The 25322-nt window shown below is 41.9% G+C and overlaps 1 protein-coding gene across 4 annotated transcripts in view; it reads left to right on the forward strand.

Annotated features, from left to right (window-relative positions):
* LOC137625881 (RNA helicase Mov10l1-like) overlaps positions 1-25322 on the forward strand; it is an 86064-nt gene that overhangs the window by 48155 nt on the left and 12587 nt on the right. For 2 of the 4 annotated variants that reach the window (XM_068356819.1, XM_068356821.1), the window contains exons 10-11: positions 7710-7918; positions 15213-15354. In XM_068356819.1, coding sequence (XP_068212920.1) covers positions 7710-7918; positions 15213-15354 — 351 coding nt within the window. Of the gene's footprint in view, positions 1-7709; positions 7919-8205; positions 8781-12921; positions 13561-15212; positions 15355-25322 lie in introns of those variants that run through there. The other 2 variants (XM_068356820.1, XM_068356822.1) reach the window with 2 other exon arrangements.

Here is a 25322-nt window from a genome sequence, read left to right on the forward strand (position 1 = left end):
CCATATCCTCCTCTGGATGATATGAATCATCACTGTCCGAAATTTCAATGTCAGACATTATGAAATTAACACAAAAAAGGCAAAAACACACCAGAAAACGTTCGTATGTCCGCCACCAACAAACAACTCGAGCGCGACTGCTGGTGATGCTGCTACCACAAAGACGAATGCCCAGTTTTCTTTTATTCTGGAAAATCCCATTTTCTATAGTAGATGAATAAGAGCACCACAGGCATTACGAATAGGGAAAACTAATCTATTGTGGCCATTCCGACTTTCTTTATGTCTCTGTGGGATTTAATATAACCTTGGGACACCCGTTCGACCCATCGTAATATATATGGCAAAAATGATGGGACACCCGTTCGACCCGTCGTGCGGAAGAGGTTAAAAGGCAGAGTAATTGTTCAAGTCGACTTCCTTACCAGGTACCTATTTATTTTGTTTTTGTTATTTGGATAACTTCTAAAATGAAATAAAAACTCTTAGCTCATAAAAGTGTAAACATATATTGCTGGTCTCTACCCACCCCCCTGGGTGTGAATCAGCTATATAATCACCGGCTAAGTTAAATATTGAAAAATGTTATTTTGATAATAAAATAAATTTTTGAATATACTTACCCGGTGATTATAAATTAAATGACCCTCCCTTCCTCCCCAATAGAGACGCAGTGGGACGAGGAGAAAATTGAGTCTTTGTTTACATTGAGTACTGGGTATCTGGACGACAGATGGCGCTGTTGGGCACACCCGCAACCTGTGTAGCGATCGCTGGCGAGTTTTTTACCGTAGAGTTGTCTGTCGGGCAACAGAGTTGCAGCTATATAATCACCGGGTAAGTATATTCAAAAATTTATTTTATTATCAAAATAACATTTTTTAAATATTTAACTTAGCCGGTGAATATATAATAGCTGCTGCTCAGCGGCTCGACAAAAACACACTCAAAAACTCGCGAGCGATCGCTATGAAGGTTGCGGGTGTGCCCACCAGCGCCAACTATCGGCCAGATACCACTCCTGCATGTAAACAAACCCTTCAATTCTTCTCTGTCGACCTTGACGACAAGACGTATCAATACTCGCTGTATAACCTGGAGTTTTCTCAACATATTTGGTGAAGTACTTCATTTTGGTTTGAGCTTTCGCAGTGCAGGTGTTTTTCCTCAACTTAAACTCTTGAACTCTTTATTGGACAGATTTAATTGTTGATGACTTGGATTGTTTTTTGGACTTTCTTTGACTAATTCAAAATGGCTGACCCTTCACAAATACCTAGATTTCGTAAGTGTAATGCTAGGGACTGTAATAGGCGTCTTCCAAAGGCATCTCTCGACCCACATACTGTGTGTTCCAATTGTCGGGGTAAAACCTGTCAATTGGGAGATCGGTGTGAGGAATGCGTGGGCCTTTCGGAATTCGATTGGCTCGAATACGATAAGTATGCACGTAGGCTAGAGAGAGATAGGGTAAGGAGGAGTTCCTCTAGGTCAGTAGATTTTTCCTCTCCACATGCCCCTGAACCTAATCCTTCCCCTGTAGTGGTTGTACCTAACCCCCCTTCTGGCACTCAGGAACCATCTATGCAAGACATGTTACGTGCTATTCATGCCTTGGGGGAAAGAGTTGAAGCGTTAGCAACTGATCGTAATCAACTCATGGCTGACGTTGAAGAGCTTGAGTGTCAGAGTGCCACAGCGGAAAATAGTGGGAAAGTGATTAGTGCGCAAAGTGTTGTGAACAGTGTTGCAACCGAGGGTTCGTCTGTTCGTGCCTGTCGTTCACCTAGTCCGAGACCTCTTGCAAGCTCCCAAGCCCAGGGGAGAAGTAATGTCGTACGACTTATGGGTTCGAGAGGCCTTGATCAGCGAACAGACGTTCCCTCTATGGTATCAGGCGTATCTCACCAAGATCGCCCCTACCATAAGACGAGAGAGCCCATTTTCTCCTCGTCTTCCGAAGGCTTTTCGCATAAGAAACCGTGGAGCAAGGTTTCTAGGCCCCTTAAGTGAAAGTCGGTCCCTTCAGGACAGGTCCAGCGTCCTGGATGTAGTCATTGGGACAGTTCTGACCCGTTGCAGTCATCGGATGACTGCTCGCCGCCTAAGCAGCAACGTTACACAGGCTCAGAAAGTCTTGGTGTAGGCAAGGTTGTGCCGTCTCAGACGTTAATCCCCGTCGTTTACCGCACCCATTCCCGTGGACCCTAAATGGGTTATACTGCAGGACATGCAGACTAAGCTCGCCTCCCTTATGGAAGACTATTCTGCCGATAAGGTTCACGTTGAGCCTAGCCGTTTATCTCATCGAGATCCTGGCCTTCAGCCACCCAAACGAACCTTTGTGCGTCCTGTTGACGTTGGCGTAGCTAAGTCACGTCAGTCACGATATTTAGAGCCTCACTCGATGCGGTCTCGTGTTGATTTTCAGCCGCATTTGGACGTTAGGCCACTTGCTAATGCTCCTGTTGACGTTCAGGACGTTCGCCAACCATCGGAGTTGACTTGTTTTGACGCTGAGCGTCAACCACCGCAGTCTAGAGTTGTTTTGACTGCTCAGACTAGGCAGTCAAAACAGTCTCGAGTGGACGCCGAGCGTCCTCACGCACCTGTTGTTGTTGACAGTTCACAGACTGTTAAGCAGTTACATGACGTTGCGTCCTGGTCCGCTACTAATGCACCAGTGAGTGTGGACGCTGCGTGTCAAGCATTGCCAACCCCTTTGCTTGTTTCACAGCAGTTATCAGAGGAGGATCCTTCAGATGAGGACGTTGCTGACCCTCAGCATGATGATCATCCTTCGGATGTAGACGAACCCAGAACAGTTCCTCCATCAATGGACTTTAAGAAAGTCATGTTAATTTTTAAGGAGTTGTTTCCCGATCACTTCGTCGCTGTTGCTCCTCGTTCGCCGCCGTCTGAGTTTGTTTTAGGCGTACCTGCTAACATACCAGCCTTTACAAAACTTGTGCTCTCTCGCTCTTCCAAGAGAGCTTTACGGCTTTTAGGCGACTGGTTCGAAACCAAGAGGAGTTTGGGGAAGACGGCCTTTGCCTTCCCCCCATCTAAACTCTCGTCTAGATCGAGCGACTGGTATGCCACGGGAGAAGTTCTCGGCTTGGGAGTCCCTGCCTCTGCCCAGGGCGACTTCTCAAGCCTTGTAGACTCTCCCCGCCGCCTAGCCATGAGACGCTCGAAGATTAGTTGGTCCTCCTCGGACCTTGACCATCTGCTGAAAGGCATTTACAGAGCCTTTGAAGTTTTCAACTTCCTTGACTGGTGTTTGGGAGCCTTAAGTAGGAAAATCTCATCGGCTGATAGAGATGTATCCTTACTGATTATGTCCTGTATGGATAAAGCCATCCGCGATGGTTCCAATGAGCTCTCCTCCTCTTTTACGTCGGGAGTCCTAAAGAAGCGAGAGTCCCATTGCTCTTTTCTGTCGGCAGGAGTTACTCCCTGTCAGAGATCTGAACTGCTCTTTGCTCCCTTATCAAAGTTTTTGTTCCCGCAACAATTGGTTAAGGACATAGCTTCTTCACTCGTGCAGAAGGACACCCATGACTTGGTTGCGTCCTCTGCTTGCAAAGGGACTCCTTCGACATCCTTTTCTGCAAGACCTAGGATAGACACTCCGGCGTCCAGATTTATTCCGCCCTTTCGTGGCAGAGCTCCCAGCAGGGGAAGTACTCGTGCCGAGGGAAAGAGAGGAAAGAAGAGAGGAGCCAAGTCCTCACGTGGCAGAGTCTGACTGCCCGCAGCCTCAGACAGCAGTAGGAGCCAGACTGAAGAACTTCTGGCAAGCCTGGGAGAAGAGGGGCGCAGACCAACAATCTGTGAGGTTGCTCAGAGAGGGGTACAAAATTCCATTTGTACGCAAACCTCCTCTAGCGACTTCCCCCATCGACCTCTCTCCCAGGTACCGAGAGGAGTCAAAGAGACAAGCCCTGAACCTGGAAGTGTCTCTATTGCTAGAGAAGGGAGCGGTGATGAAAGTCTCGGACCTTCAATCACCGGGGTTTTACAACCGTCTCTTCCTAGTACCAAAGAAGACAGGAGGTTGGAGACCGGTGCTAGACGTCAGTGCACTCAACGTCTTTGTTACGAAGACAAAGTTCACCATGGAGACCACGAAATCAGTCTTAGCAGCGGTCAGAAAGGGAGACTGGATGGTCTCTCTCGATCTAAGAGACGCATACTTCCACATCCCCATACACCCAGATTCCCAACCTTTTCTGAGGTTTGTTTTCAACAATGTGGTATACCAGTTTCGGGCCCTGTGCTTTGGCCTAAGTCCTGCCCCTCTCGTGTTTACGAGGCTTATGAGGAATGTAGCAAAATTCCTCCATTTATCGGGAATCCGAGCCTCCCCGTACTTGGACGATTGGCTTCTCAGAGCCTCGTCCAGTCATCGCTGTCTGCAGGATCTTCATTGGACATTGGATCTGACCAAGGAATTGGGACTTTTGGTCAACCTAGAAAAGTCCCAGCTGATTCCATCCCAAACTATACTGTATTTAGGGATGGAGATTCGCAGTCCAGTTTTTCGGGCTTTTCCGTCTGCCCCCCGAATAGAGCAAGCCCTGCTCAAAGTCCAACTGATGTTGAAGAGAGAACGATGCTCAGTCAGGAATTGGATGAGTCTAGTAGGAACTCTATCATCCCTGGAGCAGTTTGTCTCGCTAGGAAGGCTACACCTTCGACCTCTCCAGTTCCATCTAGCTTTTCACTGGAAAAAGGACAAGACGTTAGAGACGGTCTCAATCCCGATCTCCGAACCAGTAAAGGCATGCCTGAATTGGTGGAACGACAATATCAGTCTGAGAGAGGGACTTTCCCTAGCAGTTCAGAACCCAAACCACGTACTATTCTCAGACGGGTCGGATTTAGGTTGGGGTGCGACCCTGGACGGTCAGGAATGCTCAGGTCTGTGGACCTCAAGTCAGAGGAGCATGCACATCAACGGCAAGGAGCTTTTGGCAGTCCACCTGGCCTTGATGAACTTCGAGATTCTCCTTCGAAACAAAGTGGTAGAGATCAACTCCGACAATACCACAGCCTTGGCATACATTTCCAAGCAAGGAGGCACCCACTCCCTGACGCTGTACGAGATCGCAAGGGACCTGCTCATTTGGTCAAGAGATCGAGGCATCTCCCTGTTAACGAGGTTTATCCAGGGCGACTTGAACGTCTTAGCAGACTGCCTCAGTCGGAGGGGTCAGGTAATTCCTACGGAATGGACCCTCCACAAGGACGTGTGCAAGAGTCTTTGGGCGACTTGGGGTCAACCCACCATAGACCTCTTTGCAACCTCGATGACCAAGAGACTTCCAATTTATTGCTCTCCAGTCCCAGACCCAGCAGCAATACACATAGACGCATTTCTTCTAGATTGGTCTCATCTGGACCTATATGCATTCCCACCATTCAAGATTGTCAACAAGGTACTGCAGAAGTTCGCCTCTCACGAAGGGACAAGGTTGACGTTAGTTGCTCCCCTCTGGCCCGCGAGAGAATGGTTCACCGAGGTACTTCAATGGCTGGTAGACTTTCCAAGAAGTCTTCCTCTAAGAGTAGATCTGTTACGTCAGCCCCACATAAAGAATGTACACCAAAGCCTCCCCGCTCTTCGTCTGACTGCCTTCAGACTATCGAAAGACTCTCTAGAGCTCGAGGCTTTTCGAAGGAGGCAGCCAGTGCAATTGCAAGAGCGAGGAGAGCTTCTACCATTAGAGTATACCAGTCGAAGTGGGAAGTCTTCCGAGACTGGTGCAAGTCAGCATCTGTATCCTCGTCCAGTACCTCTGTAGCCCAAATCGCTGATTTTCTCTTACACCTGAGAAAAGTTCGCTCCCTTTCAGCTACCACGATCAAGGGCTACAGGAGCATGTTGGCTTCGGTCTTCCGGCATAGAGGCTTAGATCTTTCCAACAATAAAGATCTACAAGATCTCCTTAAGTCTTTTGAAACCTCTAAGGAACGTCGTTTGGCTACTCCTGGATGGAACTTAGACGTGGTCCTAAGGTTCCTCATGTCAGACAGGTTTGAGCCATTACATTCAGCCTCCCTGAAGGATCTCACTCTTAAGACTCTTTTCCTGGTGTGCTTGGCCTCGGCTAAAAGAGTCAGTGAACTTCATGCCTTCAGTAAGAACATCGGCTTTTCTATAGAAAAAGCCCATTGTTCTCTTCAACTTGGTTTCCTGGCCAAAAATGAACTGCCTTCTCGTCCTTGGCCTAAATCTTTTGATATTCCTTGCTTATCAGAGATCGTAGGCAACGAACTGGAAAGAGTGTTATGTCCCGTTAGAGCTCTTAAGTTCTATTTAGCTCGTACTAAGACATTACGAGGTAAATCTGAAGCGTTATGGTGTTCGGTTAAGAAACCATCCTTACCTATGTCAAAGAATGCTTTGTCATATTTTATCAGATTTTTAATACGAGAAGCTCATTCCCACTTGAATGAGGAAGACCAATCTTTGCTTAAGGTTAAGACGCACGAAATTAGAGCTATAGCAACCTCCGTGGCCTTCAAGCAAAATAGATCTCTGCAAAGTATCATGGACGCGACTTTTTGGAGAAGCAAGTCATTATTCGCGTCTTTTTACTCGAAAGATGTCCAGACTCTTTACGAGGACTGCTACACACTGGGTCCATTCGTTGCAGCGAGTGCAGTAGTGGGTGAGGGTTCTACCACTACACTTCCCTAATTCCAATATCCTTTTTAATCTGTCTCTTGAAATGTTTTTAATATTGTTTTTTATGGGTTGTACGGAAGGCTAAGAAGCCTTTCGCATCCTGGTTGATTTGGCGGGTGGTCAAAGTCATTTCTTGAGAGCGCCCAGATTAGGGGTTTGATGAGGTCCTGTTAGTATGGGTTGCAACCCTTCATACTTCAGCTTCTGGGAGTCTTTCAGCATCCTAAGAGGATCGCTGGGCTTCGTGAGGAAGACAGACTTACAAGGCAGAGTAATCGTCTAAGTCAACTTCCTTACCAGGTACCTATATATTTTGGTTTTGTTATATTGATAACTGTCAAAAACTCTTAGCATATACGCTGTAAACTTAATTAACTCTGGTCTCTACCCACCGCCTTGGGTGTGAATCAGCTATTATATATTCACCGGCTAAGTTAAATATTTAAAAATGATATTTTAATTATAAAATAAATTTTTGAATATACTTACCCGGTGAATATATAAATTAAAGGCCCTCCCTTCCTCCCCAATAGAGACGCAGCGGGACGAGAAGAATTGAAGGGTTTGTTTACATGCATGAGTGGTATCTGGCTGATAGTTGGCGCTGGTGGGCACACCCTCAACCTTCATAGCGATCGCTCACGAGTTTTTGAGTGTGTTTTCTGTCGAGCCGCTGAGCAGCAGCTATTATATATTCACCGGGTAAGTATATTCAAAAATTTATTTTATAATTAAAATATCATTTTTAATATTTTTTGATAATTTTTTGAGAAAATTCGGGCATTTTCCAAGAGACTGAGAAAAACCTGACCTTTCTATGACGAAAATTAAGGCTGTTAGAGCAATTTAAAAAACATATACTGCAAAATGTTCTGGGGAAAAAATAACCCCTTGGGGGTTAAGGGTTGGAAATTTCCAAAGAGCCTGGGGGTAAAAGGGTTAATATTTTACTTCTACAGCTGAGAAGACTTTGAGTCGTCCAATTACTAAACCAGATTTACTTTAATTGCAGAGGAATGAGGATACTGTATCCAAGTGCATCCAGCCTTATTGTTACAATGGAGACCAGCTTACTATCCGAGTGAGGCAGCGTGTGATTGTCGCAACCGCAACAACTGCAGGCGGGATATATAGACTAGGTCTTCCTAATGGCCACTTTACTCATGTATTCGTAGATGAAGCAGGGCAGTTAACCGAACCAGAGTGCCTTGTTGCTTTAGGGTGAGCTCTTTCTTTGGGTAAAGATAAATCATTGCTAAAAAAAATTCTCAATAAGATAGATTACCGTTACCTTTTATTTTACATATATTAGGATATTTATCCCTGAAATGAAATTCAAATTTAATTATTACTATGTGAGATTTAATCTTGCTGATAACTTTTAGGATCGTTCTTATCTCCTTAAATCTTCCTGATATTCATACAGTATTACTGTATTTTGCTCACAAAAGCTGATTTATGTAGACGTTACCCCCTAATTAAAAATTTCCCATCTTCACATCAAGCAGATGCACCTCTCATCCTCCAGTGTGACATCAGGTCACTAATGGCAACAGCCATGTTGTGGCTAGCCAGCACCTACCTCTTCAGTCTTCGTTTGGTTCTAGTTACTCCATTCCCAGATTAAAAGATCTGTTTGATAGATTATTGAGATGTCTTCTTCTGGATTTGATTGTAATTACTGTGTAGATTGTTCAAGGGAATGATATCTAGGAAATCCTGATTCTCGTTCTCTTTTTGTCTTGTGGCGGGTGCAGTCTTCTGATTTGGATAATCATCGTGAAGAATGCGAACATTTTTCTGTTGCCCGTATGGATATATATGTTCAAATGGTTACTGAATATATTAGTAGTTTGATATGTAAAAGAATTACTTTTAGTTCAGGGGAAAATCTAGAAGTTAGACAAGTTAATTTTTATGGTGATGGAATTGCTTATTAACAAGCCCACAGCCATTAACGAGCCCTCAGTCTTTAACAACCTTTTCGTTTTTAATAGTAATAAGCTTTTAGTTTCATTAACTCTGTATGTAAAGTCTAAGTAGTCCTGTGATTTTGCAGCTCATAATAAAAATTCAATCATGACCTGCCCTGTTTTGAACTCCAACATAATTCCTTAAGTTTTAATTAACGGCGCTATTACACCAATATACAAGGGATCAGATGATGCACAGCACCTGATTGATCAAGATCCTGTCTTAGAGCCTCACACTCTAAAACTATTACTTATTCTTTTACATAACTCTCGCAATTCGCGTATCCAAACTGCTCATTTGGACTATTGATTCTGAGGTATAAGTCCATATTGGTATTCTGGATCGTAATGTCACTCCACTCGCTGAAGAAAATGCTGATATGCAACCTTTTAGTTCATAGATTAATGATGTGGCATATCATATGGTTCCTATTACTTATGGTTTGCATCATGTCTCGGATGGCAGTGCACATCGTTTGCTCATGAATTCTGTTATTGGCACATCTCAAGTTTTCCCTAATTATATTTGATGTAGGTGCTAGCACCTGTATGGCTGAAATGATTGCCTTATAATACACAAGTGCAAGGGTACCCATGAAAGATAAACAAATGGGAAGGGCAGTATTTAATGTAATGGAGAATTTTCAGAATAGGAAGAGTGTTACGATAGAATTTTTTAATGTTCTTTTAATCTGAAGAAAAAAAATAATTCGACAACAGCAATTGAAGTATAAAAAGAAACTGAAAAAAAGCATTTATTCGCAAACTTATTTACAAAGAAACTAAACATTGCTTCTCAAGTACCATCAATGACCAATCAAATTAATAAAAAATATGGATAGATATAAGGAACAATCTGGAAAGTAGGGCAATAAAATACTTGAATGAAAAGTTGCTGATTTATCATTAACTGCTGAAAGTGATACTGGTATGGGAGGGTAGGAACAGTTTTGACTACTAGATAAGCAGGAAGCACTGCTTCTCTTTGTCTCTGAGAAGACATCTCTTCGTCTCTGAGAAGACATAATTTCCGAGAAGACATCTCTTCGTCTCGGACATGACAAAATTTTGGAAAACGGCGTTTGTCGTCTGAATAGGAGACTCCCCTCGGAATCTAGCTCTGTCCGACCTTTGGTTTTCTCAGTGCTTTCTTTCCTATCTCCTCTGAACAGTCCTTTCTCTAATCTTATATACCCGTATGCGAGTAAAGCCAATCCTGACAGACAATCGACATAGCCATATAAATTTTTTTATATTATGCATCCTGATTGGTTTTCTTTAAAAACGCCCACTTTGGTCAAGCCATAGAAACTTCAAGAGCAAGTTTCCTGATGCAATCTGGAAGCAGTGCAGTGCCATATGATAAATACGTAGCAGGGGAAGCCATGCGGTGATGTTTCCATGAAAAATGGATTTTCATTGAAGCTCTGTTTGTCCCCCAAGTGCTGCTGATAGTAATTAAAGTGATGCAATCTTTGACCAGACACTATCTGGATATCTTCTCTTGGAAAAGAGATGTACTTTTCCTATTTTTATATTTGTCTTTAACAATAATGCATCTGTCCGTGACACGTTCAACTAAAAGAAACAAATGAAAAATAAGAAAATTTATATGTAAACTGAGGAACAACCCTGCTTACACTTCAACTTCCTGTTGCCAATGCATAATAATTTTAGTCTTTAACTTTGTGGGGCATAATTTCAAAACTTTGGAAACTATTAACTTTTCCTCCCAATTCGTATGGTAGTTTTTGTGAAATTTGGTTTGCCTTTTTATAGACCAAATACACCATCAATTAATTTGTATTTTTGTTTTTCTCCATTTTTTTTTATATAGCTTGAGCATTATTTGTTTTCCCAGCTTCAGCAACAACTTGTTACATAAATTTAGCGGTATATTTTCTTGCCGATCCTTTGCCATAGTGAAAAAGGATAAAAGATAATGATATATCAGTCATACATACTCTACTCAATGCCATTTATAACAACTACGATAATTGTTTACTACCGTATGGAACTTTAAATGCAAGGAAATAAGCTGTTGTTATCCAAATCAGTGGTTCATAAAGAAAAATTTTTTTTTGTTCTGTTGTTTTTAACTGTATGCATTACTAATGATAATTTTATCACTTTGCTTTCTTTACTTATTGAAATAGAAGTTAGGCTAAAGAGAAGGCGAGAAAGAGGTTAGTTTATTATAATTTGGTCTGAAGACAAGGGAGCACATAGTATTGTACACGAGATACATGATGAATTTTTTTTTTTTGGGGGGGGGATGAAGATTTGGGTGGCTCACACTATGCAAGGTTGCAGGAGTAAGATTATAAATATTAATTTTTTTTTTCTTATTTAACTCTTTTAGTAAATTGATATGGTTTTCCTTCAATGTCTAATGTGTCTGTGAGTTGTTTGTGGTCATTTGGGTGATATAATAGGAGGTTAGAACAAGGTTGTAAGGCATTTTAAAGGGGTAATCTTATATGACACTTGATTATCCGATTACAGCAAAGTCCCATGGGTGCCGGTTAAAAGCACTTCTATTGTAGTACTAGATTGGATTAATTTTTTGGAATTCTCATTTTCATTTATATGAAAAGACTCTGTCCATTTCAGCTATTAAGTATGAATACTTTATTCAAGCATCCATGACATTATTTATCTGTTTCAGGTATTATTGGGGATGTATTTAGGACCTTTATTATTGAAAACCCTAGTAGTAAGAGGATTTTTAAAAAAATCTGGAAGTAGTATTTAATTTTTAAAATATTCAGATTTGAACCTCTGGAAAAGCTTTCTAACAAAGATATCATGGCTAAAACCCTTTTGTTCTTGGTATTGTAGTGCTTACCTGGCTGCGGCATAGCACACAGATTTACTATCGGGTTAATGACTTCGATCATGACTAACCCATATCTAGATAAATTGCCTCTGGGAGTAATCATATTACTGGACACCACCCCTTGTTTTGGTTCTGGACAAAGGGACCTAACAAGATACACATATTTCATGTAAGATTTTTCTATATGAGGATTACCACCACACTATGTGGTTGAGGATCTGTGGTTCCAGGAAGAAAATATAAGGAAATTATAAAAAAAAAAACATTTGTTTGATAAAGAAAAAATAAAAAAAATTCTATATTTCTTCAGTATATTATTATTATTATTACTTGCTGAGCTATAACCCTAGTTGGAAAAGCAGGATGCTAAAAGCCCAAGGGCTCCAATAGGAAAATAGCTCAGTGAGGAAAGGAAATAAGAAAATAAATAAACAACAAAAGTAGTAATGAACAAAATAAAATATTTTAAGAACAGCAACAACTTCAAAATAGATCTTTCATATATAAACTATAAAACCTTAAAAAAGGAAGAGAAGAGAAATAAGATAGAAAAGAGTGCCTGGGTGTACCTTCAAGCAAGATAACTCTAACCCAAGGCAGTAGAAGACCATGGTACAGAGGTTATGGCACTATCCAAGACTAAAGAATAATGGTTTGACTTTGGAGTGTCCTCCTAGAAGAGCTGCTTACCATAGCTAAAGAGTCTCTTCTACTCTTACTAAAAGGAAAGTAGCCACTGAATCATTAAAGTGCAGTAGTTAAACTTTTGAGTGAAGGAGAATCGTTTGGTAATCTCAACGTTGTCAGGTGTATGAGGACAGAGGAGAATGTGGAAAGAGTATGCCAGACTATTTGGTGTATGTGTAGGCAAAGTAAAAATGAGCCGTAACCAGAGAGAAGGATCCAATGTAGTACTTTCTGGCCAGTCAAAGGACCCAATAACTAGTGGTAGTATCTCAATGGGTGTTGGTGCCATAGCCAACCTACTACCTATAAAAAAGAGAAAATGTATAATACTATTAAACACTGAAGATAACCAATTAATGGGCTGGTGCACTGACCAATCATAAGAGAACCTCAACAATGTAAAGTAAATTATACTAAAGAACTCAAAAAAAAAAAAAGAAATTTATTAGTCCTCTATCAGTACATCATTAACAAAAAGGTAAGTACTGTAAGAAGATATGTTGAAATACAGCTAGAATGGAGACTAGATATAATTACACAAACAAATCCTCTTTCTACTTCTACTTCAGTACATTATTCTTGTGTCTAGAAAAGCTAAAACAACCCCCAAGCACAGGTTCCAGCTTTATGTAGATGAGAATACTCTACAGTTACTATTAACATTATCAACAGGTTGATCTATCCCTCTAAGGGATGAAAACACATGGTTTATATTTGCTTTTCAGCAAGGAACCATGGCCTGAGCAACAACCTTACCACAAACATGTTCATCATCCACGTACCGTTCACAGGGCAGCCACAGGCAAGGCACTACACTGTTTCAAATGTTCAGTTCAAAGGTATTTTCACAAGGCAATTTTTTGCAAACAAATCACAGCCACAGGCAAGGCACTACACTGTTTCAAATGTTCAGTTCAAAGGTATTTTCACAAGGCAATTTTTTGCAAACAAATCACAGCCACAGGCAAGGCACTACACTGTTTCAAATGTTCAGTTCAAAGGTATTTTCACAAGGCAATTTTTTGCAAACAAATCACAGCCACAGGCAAGGCACTACACTGTTTCAAATGTTCAGTTCAAAGGTATTTTCACAAGGCAATTTTTTGCAAACAAATCACAGCCACAGGCAAGGCACTACACTGTTTCAAATGTTCAGTTCAAAGGTATTTTCACAAGGCAATTTTTTGCAAACAAATCACAGCCACAGGCAAGGCACTACACTGTTTCAAATGTTCAGTTCAAAGGTATTTTCACAAGGCAATTTTTTGCAAACAAATCACGCTATGTACATACACAAAACATACTTCTTGATGTCATGACATGAATCAGGTGGCATTTTAGTTATTTGCATGTTTTACTGCGATACACGCCATGGTGTAATTACCTGAACCGTGCCAGTGGGCAATATTCGCGTTACCGGTTTCTGGTTCTGGGTCTTAATTAATCATGTTCAAAGCACTAGGTTGTCAGCTGGTTCCCTGCTGAGTAGGATATTGCTCAAATCTAGAATAAAGAAAAAAATTTTGAGAAAATTTAAAGGGCTGAGTGAAATAATTTTACAATAAATATTTTTTTTTATAAACTTCTGTACAAAAGTAAACAAAAACTATGAAAATATTTTATTATTTCAATACCAGAACAGTACTCTTTCACAGTTATATCAATGGCTTTCATTATTGAACTACAAGCTCTTCCTTGTAAGGTAGGTTTTGGAAAAAATAGAAAAAAATATTCTTATCTCTTGCTTATATTCAAAACTAAAAAAGATTTGAAGACCAAAAGTTAACCTCAATTTTATAAAATTATTTTTTTTGGAAAAGGAGGTTAGGATTACTTCAGAGATAGATGTTCTTGTGCAGTGAGGTCTTCTTAGTTTTATTTGACGAGACCTAATTTTGTTTTGTAGGATTACGTTTACTAATCAACCATTGTGCAAAGAAACTATTTCCTCTCCGGTTAAAAGATTGATCACTCTATCTCACAAGGAGTTACATCCAAGTCAAATGAAAGACTTGAAAGTTAGGGTGCATGACATTACGAATGAAGCTACTTCTCTGAATTTTTGTAGAAAGAGTTTTAGCAGCAGCTCAGTGGTTGGCCAAATCGATCATTACTAAAGAGTATCTTAAAGAATTTCGGTTCTATTAACAAGATTGCTGGTCTTTAGGTCCTGTAGTAGCTGAAGAGAATGTGGTTTGATGAAATTGGTTATATTCTAATCTTATTAACTGCTTGGTGTTCCCAGCTGTGACAAATTCACTGTCGGGCTCATGACTTGTAAACTTTTTTTTACAGTGAGCAATGATGTCGTGTATCAACCTATGCATGTTGACACAGTATAACTAACAAAGGAATAAAGCTAAAAGAAAGCTGAATAGATTCAACTGGTGAATTTAAAAAGTTTTAGGTATCATTTTCCCTATTTTTAATACATGGTGTTGGTAAAGTATATAGATAATAGGTAGTAAAAAGGATTTAGAAACACAATTTGGGGAATTGATTTATAACATTAGCTGTAAAGATTTAGTACCGAAGCACTAGACTGAGAGGTGAGCGTAGTTTAGAAAGTACTGTGTTATTATTTCAAGAACTTAAAATTCCAATCTCTTTCCTTCATGACTCATCTCCATCAGTGTGGAAGTTAGCAATATGGACATCAAGGGAGATTCATAGAAATAAATTAAATTTTGATAATGAAAATTTTCATTTCCTTACTGTAATCCTAATGTTCATACACATTCCCACTCTTCTCCCAACTAACTAATGAATTCAAGCGGATTGGATATTAGTTTCGATATCGAGACTGAAGTGGCAAGTGATGGCTAGCCACACTTTGGCTGTTACCATTAATCACTAGATGTCCCATTGGTGGCCGAGAAACGAAGCCGCTTGAAGGGAAGGCGAAATTTTTATTAGTATTTTCGGTGGGTAACATCGATATAAGTGGCTTTCGAGAACAAAGGAATGTGAACGTCAAGTTAAAGAAAAATTTTTATGATCCAAATTCCATTTTTAGGTTAGTGAACAATGTGTCGGGACAGATAGTCCTTGCAGGCGATCCCCAGCAACTTGGTCCTGTGGTTATAAGTAGACTGGCAAAGAATTATGGTTTGCAAGAGTCTCTTCTTCATCGTCTCTGTGATTCTGTACTTTATCAGGTCTGTATAATCTAGAATATATTGATAGACTAAAATTGTATGGTATACTATACTTAGTAATTCTTTGCTCTTATCAAGTCTATAATGTAGATTTTATAGACTATTTTAATAAACTAGAATTTCATGGTAATGCAATATGTGCTCACGAAGAAATAGATATTTGTGCAAAAGTGAGATAATGAAATATACTGTAACTTAAATGTTAAGAAGAAATTAGAAATGGCCTTATTAACAATGTCTACTTGTTCATCACTGTGCGTTATCATCTATGTAGAAGCAGTGTAAGTTCATATACTGTATGCTGCTGGTTATGTCCCAGATATTGGCAATATCAATGTAATTACAAGATCTTCATTTTTCAATATTAAACTTAGCCGGTGATTATAATAGCTGCAACTCTGTTGCTCGACAGAAAACTCTAAGGTAAAACTCGCCAGCGATCGCTACACAGGTTGCGGGTGTGCCCAACAGCGCCATCTGTCGTCCAGATACCCAGTACTCAATGTAAACAAAGACTCAATTTTCTCTCTGTCGTGCTACCGACAAGACGTACTTACTCGCTGTTGCTAAACTGGATTTGTTTTCTCAACTAATTGGTGAAGTACATTATTCTAGTTTTCAGCTTTCGCTGTGCAGGCTTTCTCTTCACAAATCCTTGAACTCTTATTGATTACGGATTCTTTGTTGATGACTTTTTGATAGTTTTTGAATTTCCCTTTGACCAATTCAAAATGGCTGACCCTTCACAAGTCCCAAAATTTAGGAAGTGCAATGCTAGGGACTGTTCAAGGCGTCTTCCGAAGGCCTCTATCGACCCTCACACTGTTTGTTCCAATTGTCGGGATAAAACCTGTCAATTGGAAGATCGATGTGAGGAGTGCGTTGGGCTTTCGGAATTCGATTTTATCGAATTCCAAAAGTATACACGTAGGCTAGAGAGAGATAGAGTTAGGAGAAGTTCCTCTCGTTCTATTGACATTTCCTCTCTTCATGCCCCACAACCTATTCCTTCCCCTGTAGTGGTTGCTCCTAATCCCCCTTCTGGCACTCAGGAACCTTCGATGGCTGATATGATGCGTGCCATCCAAGCTCTGGGTGAGAGAGTTGAGTCCCTGGCTAGTGACCGTAATCAGCTCATGGCGGATGTGAAGGAGCTGAAGTGTAAAAGTGCAGTGAGAAGTGTTAAAGTGAGTGATAGTGTTGTGGATAGTGTTGCGCTTGAGGGTTCGTCTGTTCGTGCCTGTCGTCCTCCTAGTCCGGGACCTCTTGCAAGCTCCCAAGTCCAGGGGAGAAGCAATGTCGTACGACAAATGGGTTCGAGAGGCTTTAATCAGCGAACAGACGTTCCCTCCGTGGTATCGGGCGTATCTACCCAAGATCGCCCCTGCCTAACAAAGACGAGAGAGCCCATTTATACCTCGTCTTCGGAAGGTGTTTCTCGCAAGAAACCATGGACCAAGGTCTCACGACCGCTAAAGCGCAAGTCGGTCCCTTCCGCATAAGTCCAACGGCCCAGCTGTAGCCACTGGGTCAGTTCGGACTCGCTGCAGTCATCCGATGACTGCTCACCTCCTAAGAGAGGCAAAGCGGTACCGCTTCAGACAATTACACCGTCTGTCGCCGCACCTGCTCCTGTAGACCCTAAGTGGTCTTTACTGCAAGACATGCAGTCTCAACTCACGTCGCTTATGCAGGACTTTCGTGCGGAGAAGGTTGCTGCCGCACCAGCTAGTGCAGCTCCTTGCCTACAACCACCCACACGATCGGTTGTGCGTCCTGGGGACGCTGAGGTAACCTTCTCACGCACTCCAGTTGAGAGAGTTCCGCCACCCATGCGTTCCAGTGTGATCTGCCAGCCGCATGTTGACGTTCAGCGACGCACGGAGGTATCCGTTGACGTTCGTGAGGTTCAACAACCGTCAGAGTTGTTTTGTTTTGACGCGGTGCGTCAACCTCCGCAACCCATTGTGGTTGCCACTGCTCACCCACATCAGTCTAGACAGTCTGGAGTAGACGCTGTGCGTCCCCGCGCTGCTATGGTTGTTGCCAGCTCACAGACTGGGCAGCAGTTCCATGACGTTGCGTCCGGCTCAGTCACGCATGCACCCGTGCGACCGGACCCAGCCAACCAGCCGTTACCCACTCCGTTGCCGTTCCCTCATCATTTATCGGATGAGGGACTTTCTGATGATGATGGTGCTGCACACGTAGATGAACCGCATTCAGAACTGGACGAGCCTAAGTCTACGCAACCCTCTTTGGACTTTAGGAAAGTTTTGGCCCTGTTCAAAGAGATGTTTCCGGACCAGTTTGTGTCTGTGGCTCCGCGTTCTCCTCCGTCAGAGTTTGTGTTAGGCATGCCGTCAACCACTCCTGCCTTTACTAGACTCGTCCTCGCACGCTCGTCCAAGAGAGCTTTGCGGGTGATAGGAGAATGGCTGCAGTCCAAAAAGAGTTTAGGGAAGACAGCTTTTACGTTTCCCCCTGCTAGACTCTCTTCTAGATCGAGCGTCTGGTATGCCACGGGAGAAGTTCTCGGCTTGGGAGTTCCTGCCTCTGCAAGGGCGACTTCTCAAGTCTTGTAGACTCTCCCCGCCGCCTAGCCATGAGACGCTCGAAGATATGTTGGTCATCTTCGGACCTGGACCACCTTTTGAAAGGTATATTTAGAGCCTTCGAGGTTTTTAACTTCTTAGACTGGTGTCTAGGAGCTCTAAGCAGAAAGATCTCTCCGACGGAGAAGGAGACTTCCTTGCTCATTATGTCCTGCATGGACAAGGCCGTACGTGATGGGTCTAATGAGCTTGCTGCATCTTTGGTGTCCGGAGTCCTTAAGAAGCGTGAGAACCTATGTTCATTCCTTTCAGCTGGAGTTACACCATGCCAGAGATCCGAACTTCTGTTTGCTCCTCTTTCTAAGTGCCTTTTTCCAGAGGACCTGATTAAGGAAATTGCCGCTTCTTTGATACAGAAGGATACTCACGATCTTGTTGTGTCCTCTGCTCGCAAAGCCACCCCTTTGCCTACCTTGTCAGCTAGACCAAGGATGGACACTCCAGCGTCCCGTTTTATTCCGCCCTTTCGTGGCAGAGCCTCCAGCAGACGAGGTGCTCGTGCCGAAGGGAGACGTGGAAAGAAGAAAGGAACCAAGTCCTTTAAGGGCAGAGTCTGACTGCCAGCTTCTTCAGACAGCAGTGGGAGCCAGACTCAAGAACTTCTGGCAGACCTGGGAAAAGAGAGGCGCAGATGCACAATCTGTGAAGTTGCTCAGAGAGGGGTACAAGATCCCTTTTGTACGAAAACCCCCTCTAGCAACGTCTCCCATCGATCTCTCTCCCAGGTACAGAGAGGAAGACAAGAGACGAGCATTGAAACAGGAAGTGTCTCTCTTACTAGAGAAGGGAGCGGTAGTCAAAGTCCTGGACCATCAAACCCCGGGATTCTACAACCGTCTCTTCTTGGTGTCAAAGAAGAAAGGAGGGTGGAGGCCGGTGCTAGACGTCAGTGCGCTGAATGTCTTTGTCACAAAGCAGACGTTCTCCATGGAGACCACAAAGTCGGTTCTAGCAGCGGTCAGAAGGGAAGACTGGATGGTCTCGTTAGACCTAAGGGACGCCTACTTCCACGTCCCCATCCACCCGGACTCCCAACATTTTCTGAGATTCGTTTTCGAAAAGGTTGTCTACCAGTTTCAAGCCCTGTGCTTTGGCCTAAGCACAGCTCCTCTTGTGTTTACGAGGCTGATGAGGAATGTAGCCAAATTCCTTCATTTAGCGGACATCCGAGCCTCCCTCTATTTGGACGACTGGCTTCTCAGAGCTTCTTCCAGTCGTCGCTGTCTGAAGGATCTAAAGTGGACTCTAGATCTGACCAAGGAATTGGGTCTCCTTGTCAATATGGAAAAGTCACAAGTGGTCCCATCCCAAACTATTTTGTATTTAGGGATGGAGATTCACAGTCTAGCTTTTCGGGCTTTTCCGTCGGCCCCCAGAACAAGCCAAGCCCAGTTATGCATCCAGAACATGCTGAAGAAGGAACGATGTTCAGTCAGGAAGTGGATGAGTCTGATAGGGACGCTATCATCCCTGGAACAGTTCGTGTCATTAGGAAGACTACACCTCCGTCCTCTTCAATATCACCTAGCATTTCACTGGAAAAAGGACAAGACGCTAGAAGCGGTCTCGATCCCCATTTCCGAGAAGATGAAGTCTTGCCTGACATGGTGGAAGGACAGTATCAGCCTCAGAGAGGGCCTGCCCCTGGCTGTTCAGACACCCAACCACGTTCTCTTCTCGGACGCATCGGACGTAGGCTGGGGCGCGACATTAGACGGTCGGGAATGCTCGGGAATATGGAACTCGAGTCAAAGAACAATGCATATCAACTGCAAGGAGCTACGGGCAGTACATCTGGCCTTGAAAAGCTTCAGGTCTCTCCTTCAAGGCAAAGTGGTGGAGGTGAACTCGGACAACACCACGGCTTTGGCGTACATCTCCAAGCAAGGAGGGACCCACTCACTGACGTTGTACGAGATCGCAAGGGACCTCCTCACCTGGTCAAAAGGTCTAAACATTTCGCTAGTAACGAGGTTCATCCAAGGCAACTTGAATGTCATGGCAGATTGTCTCAGTCGGAAGGGACAAATAATTCCAACAGAATGGACCCTCCACAAGGATGTATGCAAGAGACTTTGGGCCACCTGGGGCCAGCCGACCATAGATCTCTTCGCAACCTCGATGACCAAGAGGCTCCCGATATATTGCTCACCAATCCCGGACCCAGCAGCAGTTCATATAGATGCCTTTCTCCTAGATTGGTCACATCTAGATCTATATGCATTCCCTCCGTTCAAGATTGTCAACAAGGTACTGCAGAAGTTCGCCTCTCACGAAGGGACAAGGTTGATGCTAGTTGCTCCCCTCTAGCCCGCGAGAGAATGGTTCACCGAGGTACTTCGATGGCTAGTAGACGTTCCCAGAACTCTTCCTCTAAGGGTGGACCTTCTACGTCAGCCACACGTAAAGAAGGTACACCAAGGCCTCCACGCTCTTCGTCTGACTGCCTTCAGACTATCGAAAGACTCTCGAGAGCTAGAGGCTTTTCGAAGGAGGCAGCCAGAGCGATTGCTAGAGCAAGGAGAACATCCACCCTTAGAGTCTACCAATCGAAGTGGAAAGTCTTCCGAAACTGGTGCAAGTCAGTATCTGTATCCTCGACCAGTACCTCTGTAACTCAAATAGCTGACTTCCTCTTATACCTGAGGAAAGAACGATCTCTGTCAGCTCCCACTATCAAGGGTTACAGAAGCATGTTGGCATCAGTCTTCCGTCACAGAGGCTTAGATCTTTCCAACATAAAGATCTACAGGACCTCCTTAAGTCTTTTGAGACCACGAAGGAGCGTCGTTTGGTTACACCTGGTTGGAATTTAGACGTGGTACTAAGATTCCTCATGTCAGACAGGTTCGAGCCGTTACAATCAGCCTCCCTGAAAGATCTCACCTTAAAAACTCTTTTCCTGGTATGCTTAGCCACAGCTAAAAGAGTCAGTGAGATTCATGCCTTCAGCAAGAACATCGGATTCTCATCTGAAACGGCTACATGTTCTCTACAACTTGGTTTTCTAGCTAAAAACGAGCTGCCTTCTCGACCTTGGCCGAAATCGTTCGATATTCCAAGCTTATCGAATATGGTTGGAAATGAACTAGAAAGAGTCTTATGCCCTGTGAGAGCTCTTAAGTTCTATTTAAAACGAACTAAACCTTTACGAGGCCTGTCTGAAGCTTTATGGTGTTCAGTTAAGAAACCATCTTTGCCTATGTCAAAGAATGCTTTATCCTATTTTATCTGACTGTTAATACGAGAAGCTCATTCCCATCTGAGTGAGGAAGACCAAGCTTTGCTGAAGGTAAGGACACACGAAGTTAGAGCTGTCGCAACTTCCGTGGCCTTTAAACAAAATAGATCTCTGCGAAGTATAATGGACGCAACCTATTGGAGAAGCAAGTCAGTGTTCGCGTCTTTTTATCTTAAGGATGTCCAGTCTCTTTACGAGGACTGCTACACTCTGGGACCATTCGTAGCAGCGAGTGCAGTAGTGGGTGAGGGCTCAACTACTACAATTCCCTAATTCCATAACCTTTTTAATCTTTCTCTTGAAATGTTTTTATTGTTGTCTTTGGGTTGTCCGGAAGGCTAAGAAGCCTTTCGCATCCTGGTTGATTTGGCGGGTGGTCAAAGTCATTTCTTGTGAAGCGCCTAGATTAGGGGTTTTGAGGAGGTCCTGTTGTATGGGTTGCAACCCTTGATACTTCAGATCCTAGGGGTCGATCAGCATCCTAAGAGGATCGCGAGGCTCCGTAAGGAAGACGTACTTAAAAAGGCAGAGTAATTGTTCAAGTCGACTTCCTTACCAGGTACCTATTTATTTTGTTTTTGTTATTTTGATAACTTCTAAAATGAAATAAAAACTCTTAGCTCATAATAATGTAAACATATATTGCTGGTCTCTACCCACCCCCCTGGGTGTGAATCAGCTATTATAATCACCGGCTAAGTTTAATATTGAAAAATGTTATTTTTATAATAAAATAAATTTTTGAATATACTTACCCGGTGATTATAAATTAAAGGACCCTCCCTCCCTCCCCAATAGAGACACAGTGGAACGAGGAGAAAATTGAGTCTTTGTTTACATTGAGTACTGGGTATCTGGACGACAGATGGCGCTGTTGGGCACACCCGCAACCTGTGTAGCGATCGCTGGCGAGTTTTACCTTAGAGTTTTCTGTCGAGCAACAGAGTTGCAGCTATTATAATCACCGGGTAAGTATATTCAAAAATTTATTTTATTATAAAAGTAACATTTTTCGTAGAAAATCTATTTTCAGCTCCAGTAACCCATATTGGTTGTTATCCTACGTAACAAGATGAGCAAAATTATTTTAAGCTTCTTGAAGATTTACTAAACTCGCCTAACCCTTTTATATTTTAGAAGTTGATTTCTTATGTGTATGCCCAAGTGTCATTGCTGTTATTGGTTGAGCATATTTTAGTGTATTACTCAGTGGATAATGACCAGCGACAGAGTTTCCATCTTGATGAAAAATTCATTCCTGAAAATATGGGAGATGATCGAGAGACTGGTGGTGTTATCAATTTTTAAAGTTTGTTAAGATTTTTAGCGATGCAATATTTTGCTTTAATCTTGTATATTATAATTTTAACTTTTTGTTTGTATAATTTTTTTAATTCCTAATTTATTAAAGGAAGATTGAATGATTAGTGAGAGCTGATTGAAGTTAAGTTCGAACTAAAAAAAAATCATCTTTTAATATAATATTTCTAACACAGTGACTTAGTGTTCTAGTGCTTGGTTTGTAATGGGTAGCTGATTTAATGCCAACAATATACCAAGCACAAATTATGACAAAGCTTTGTGGCTTTGTGGTGAATACACCAGCCAGCTACTAAAGATGAGTGATGATGCTCAGAAGGAAAGGTTCAGGAACTATTTATTATTTAATATTAAAGGCATCATAGCTATTACAATATATTACATGGACAACTAAGAACACCTGAAACCCTTGTCACAGTAGCTATTTAATGATAAAGAAAGTTTATAATGTCACCATAAATGTTTCATTTTAAATATATTCATAATATTTAGTTTACTTTTCACTTGGAAATGAAAAACATTATTTGCGAGTTTAGTGAACAGCATCACTAGCTTGAGTCTCTGAGAAACATATTTTCATTTTAAAAAGAAAGATGCTACAATTATTAATGTCTTAGTACAAACGTACTTCTGGAATGGTACGTATTGGATATTCCTGCAATTAACTTATTAAATACAGTATTCCCATTCCAAGATTTAATCTTATGCATATGCAGTATGCTTTTGATTCCAAAACAGGCTTGAACTTTTCTTTAAATAGGTAAAAAAATAAGAAATCTTTTCTTTATCTAAGGATTATCTGATAAGGTTTTCTTTTTCATCTTTTTAAATATGGAAAATCTAATTAGTAATGTGTATGTAGCAAATGTATGAACTGTGTTAGTTTATTATTTTTTTATAATGTGTCAACCTTTTCCATTCACCAAGAAATTCATTTACTAAATAAAAAGTTTGGTTAAAATCTTTCCAATGAGGATTTGTAGCCAATGTAATTATTATCTCGGTTGCTGATTATGGTTATAGTTTTAAGTACTTTTATTGTGGTAGATTTTACTTCCATAAGTGCTCAACCAGAATTTACGAACATTGGAAATAGTATTGTGTTATCCCTCCTAACCCAGTCAACTGTTGTAGTGTGATTTTGTTAAAGTAAAAATACTGCTTTCTGCTTTTCATTAGGTAGCACTGTTAAGATGCAATTCTGTCTTCTTAGCTCTGAAACTTATAATATGGAAGTTTTATCTTCAGGAATTGTTTTTTGCCTATTTTAATTTTGGATATAATTTTTAAACAAGATTATAGAGTATCTGATGATCTTTTGTAATTATGTTAAAAGTAATAGCCATCTCAGAATTCCAGACTTTTAGCAGCACAAATACTTTTTCATTAAAAAGAGATAAGATTAATTGGTAAATTTACATGAATATTTTAACATCTATAACAAGTTTCAGTAGTTTTTTCTTTAGATGGATGGTTTATTTTTATTAGTACTGATATGCACAATGAAAGCCAGAGTATAAGAAGAATTAACAAATGTGATCTTGGTTGCAATTAAATTCAAGTCTCATTGAAATAACCTTTCGGGTGTAATAGTCTTTCAGCATGCACATTGTATGTTGCGTTTATGGATCTGGAGAAAGCGTATGATAGAGTTGATAGGGGAGCAATGTGGAATGTGATGAGGTTATATGGAGTTGGTGGAAGGTTGTTGCAAGCAGTGAAAAGTTTCTACAAAGGTAGTAAAGCATGTGTTAGAATAGGAAATTAAGTGAGTGATTGGTTTCCGGCGAGAGTGGGGCTGAGACAGGGATGTGTGATGTCGCCGTGGTTGTTTAACTTGTATGTTGATGGAGTGGTGAGAGAGGTGAATGCTCGAGTGCTTGGATGAGGATTAAAACTGGTAGACGAGAATGACCATGAATGGGAGGTACATCAGTTGTTGTTTGCGGATGATACTGTACTGGTTGCAGACACAGAAGAGAAGCTTGACCGACTAGTGACAGAATTTGGAAGGGTGTGTGAGAGAAGGAAGTTGAGAGTTAATGTGGGTAAGAGTAAGGTTATGAGATGTACGAGAAGAGAAGGTGGTGCAAGGTTGAATGTCATGTTGAATGGAGAGTTACTTGAGGAGGTGGATCAGTTTAAGTACTTGGGGTCTGTTGTTGCAGCAAATGGTGGAGTGGAAGCAGATATACGTCAGAGAGTGAATGAAGGTTGCAAAGTGTTGGGGGAAGTTAAGGGAGTTGTAAAAAATAGAGGGTTGGGCATGAATGTAAAGAGAGTTCTATATGAGAAAGTGATTGTACCAACTGTGATGTATGGATCGGAGTTGTGGGGAATGAAAGTGACGGAGAGACAGAAATTGAATGTGTGTGAGATGAAGTGTCTAAGGAGTATGGCTGGTGTATCTCGAGTAGATAGGGTTAGGAACGAAGTGGTGAGGGTGAGAACGGGTGTAAGAAATGAGTTAGCAGCTAGAGGACATAAATGTGTTGAGGTGGTTTGGCCATGTTGAGAGAATGGAAAATGGCTGTCTACGAAAGAAGGTGATGAATGCAAGAGTTGATGGGAGAAGTACAAGAGGAAAGCCAAGGTTTGGGTGGATGGATGGAGTGAAGAAAGCTCTGGGTGATAGGAGGATAGATGTGAGAGAGGCAAGAGAGCGTGCTAGAAATAGGAATGAATGGCGAGCGATTGTGACGCAGTTCTGGTAGACCCTGCTGCTTCCTCTGGTGCCTTAGATGACTGCGGAGGTAGCAGCAGTAGGGGATTCAGCATTATGAAGCTTCATC

This window comes from Palaemon carinicauda, chromosome 33 (genome assembly GCF_036898095.1).
Source record: "Palaemon carinicauda isolate YSFRI2023 chromosome 33, ASM3689809v2, whole genome shotgun sequence".
Lineage (NCBI taxonomy): Eukaryota > Metazoa > Arthropoda > Malacostraca > Decapoda > Palaemonidae > Palaemon > Palaemon carinicauda.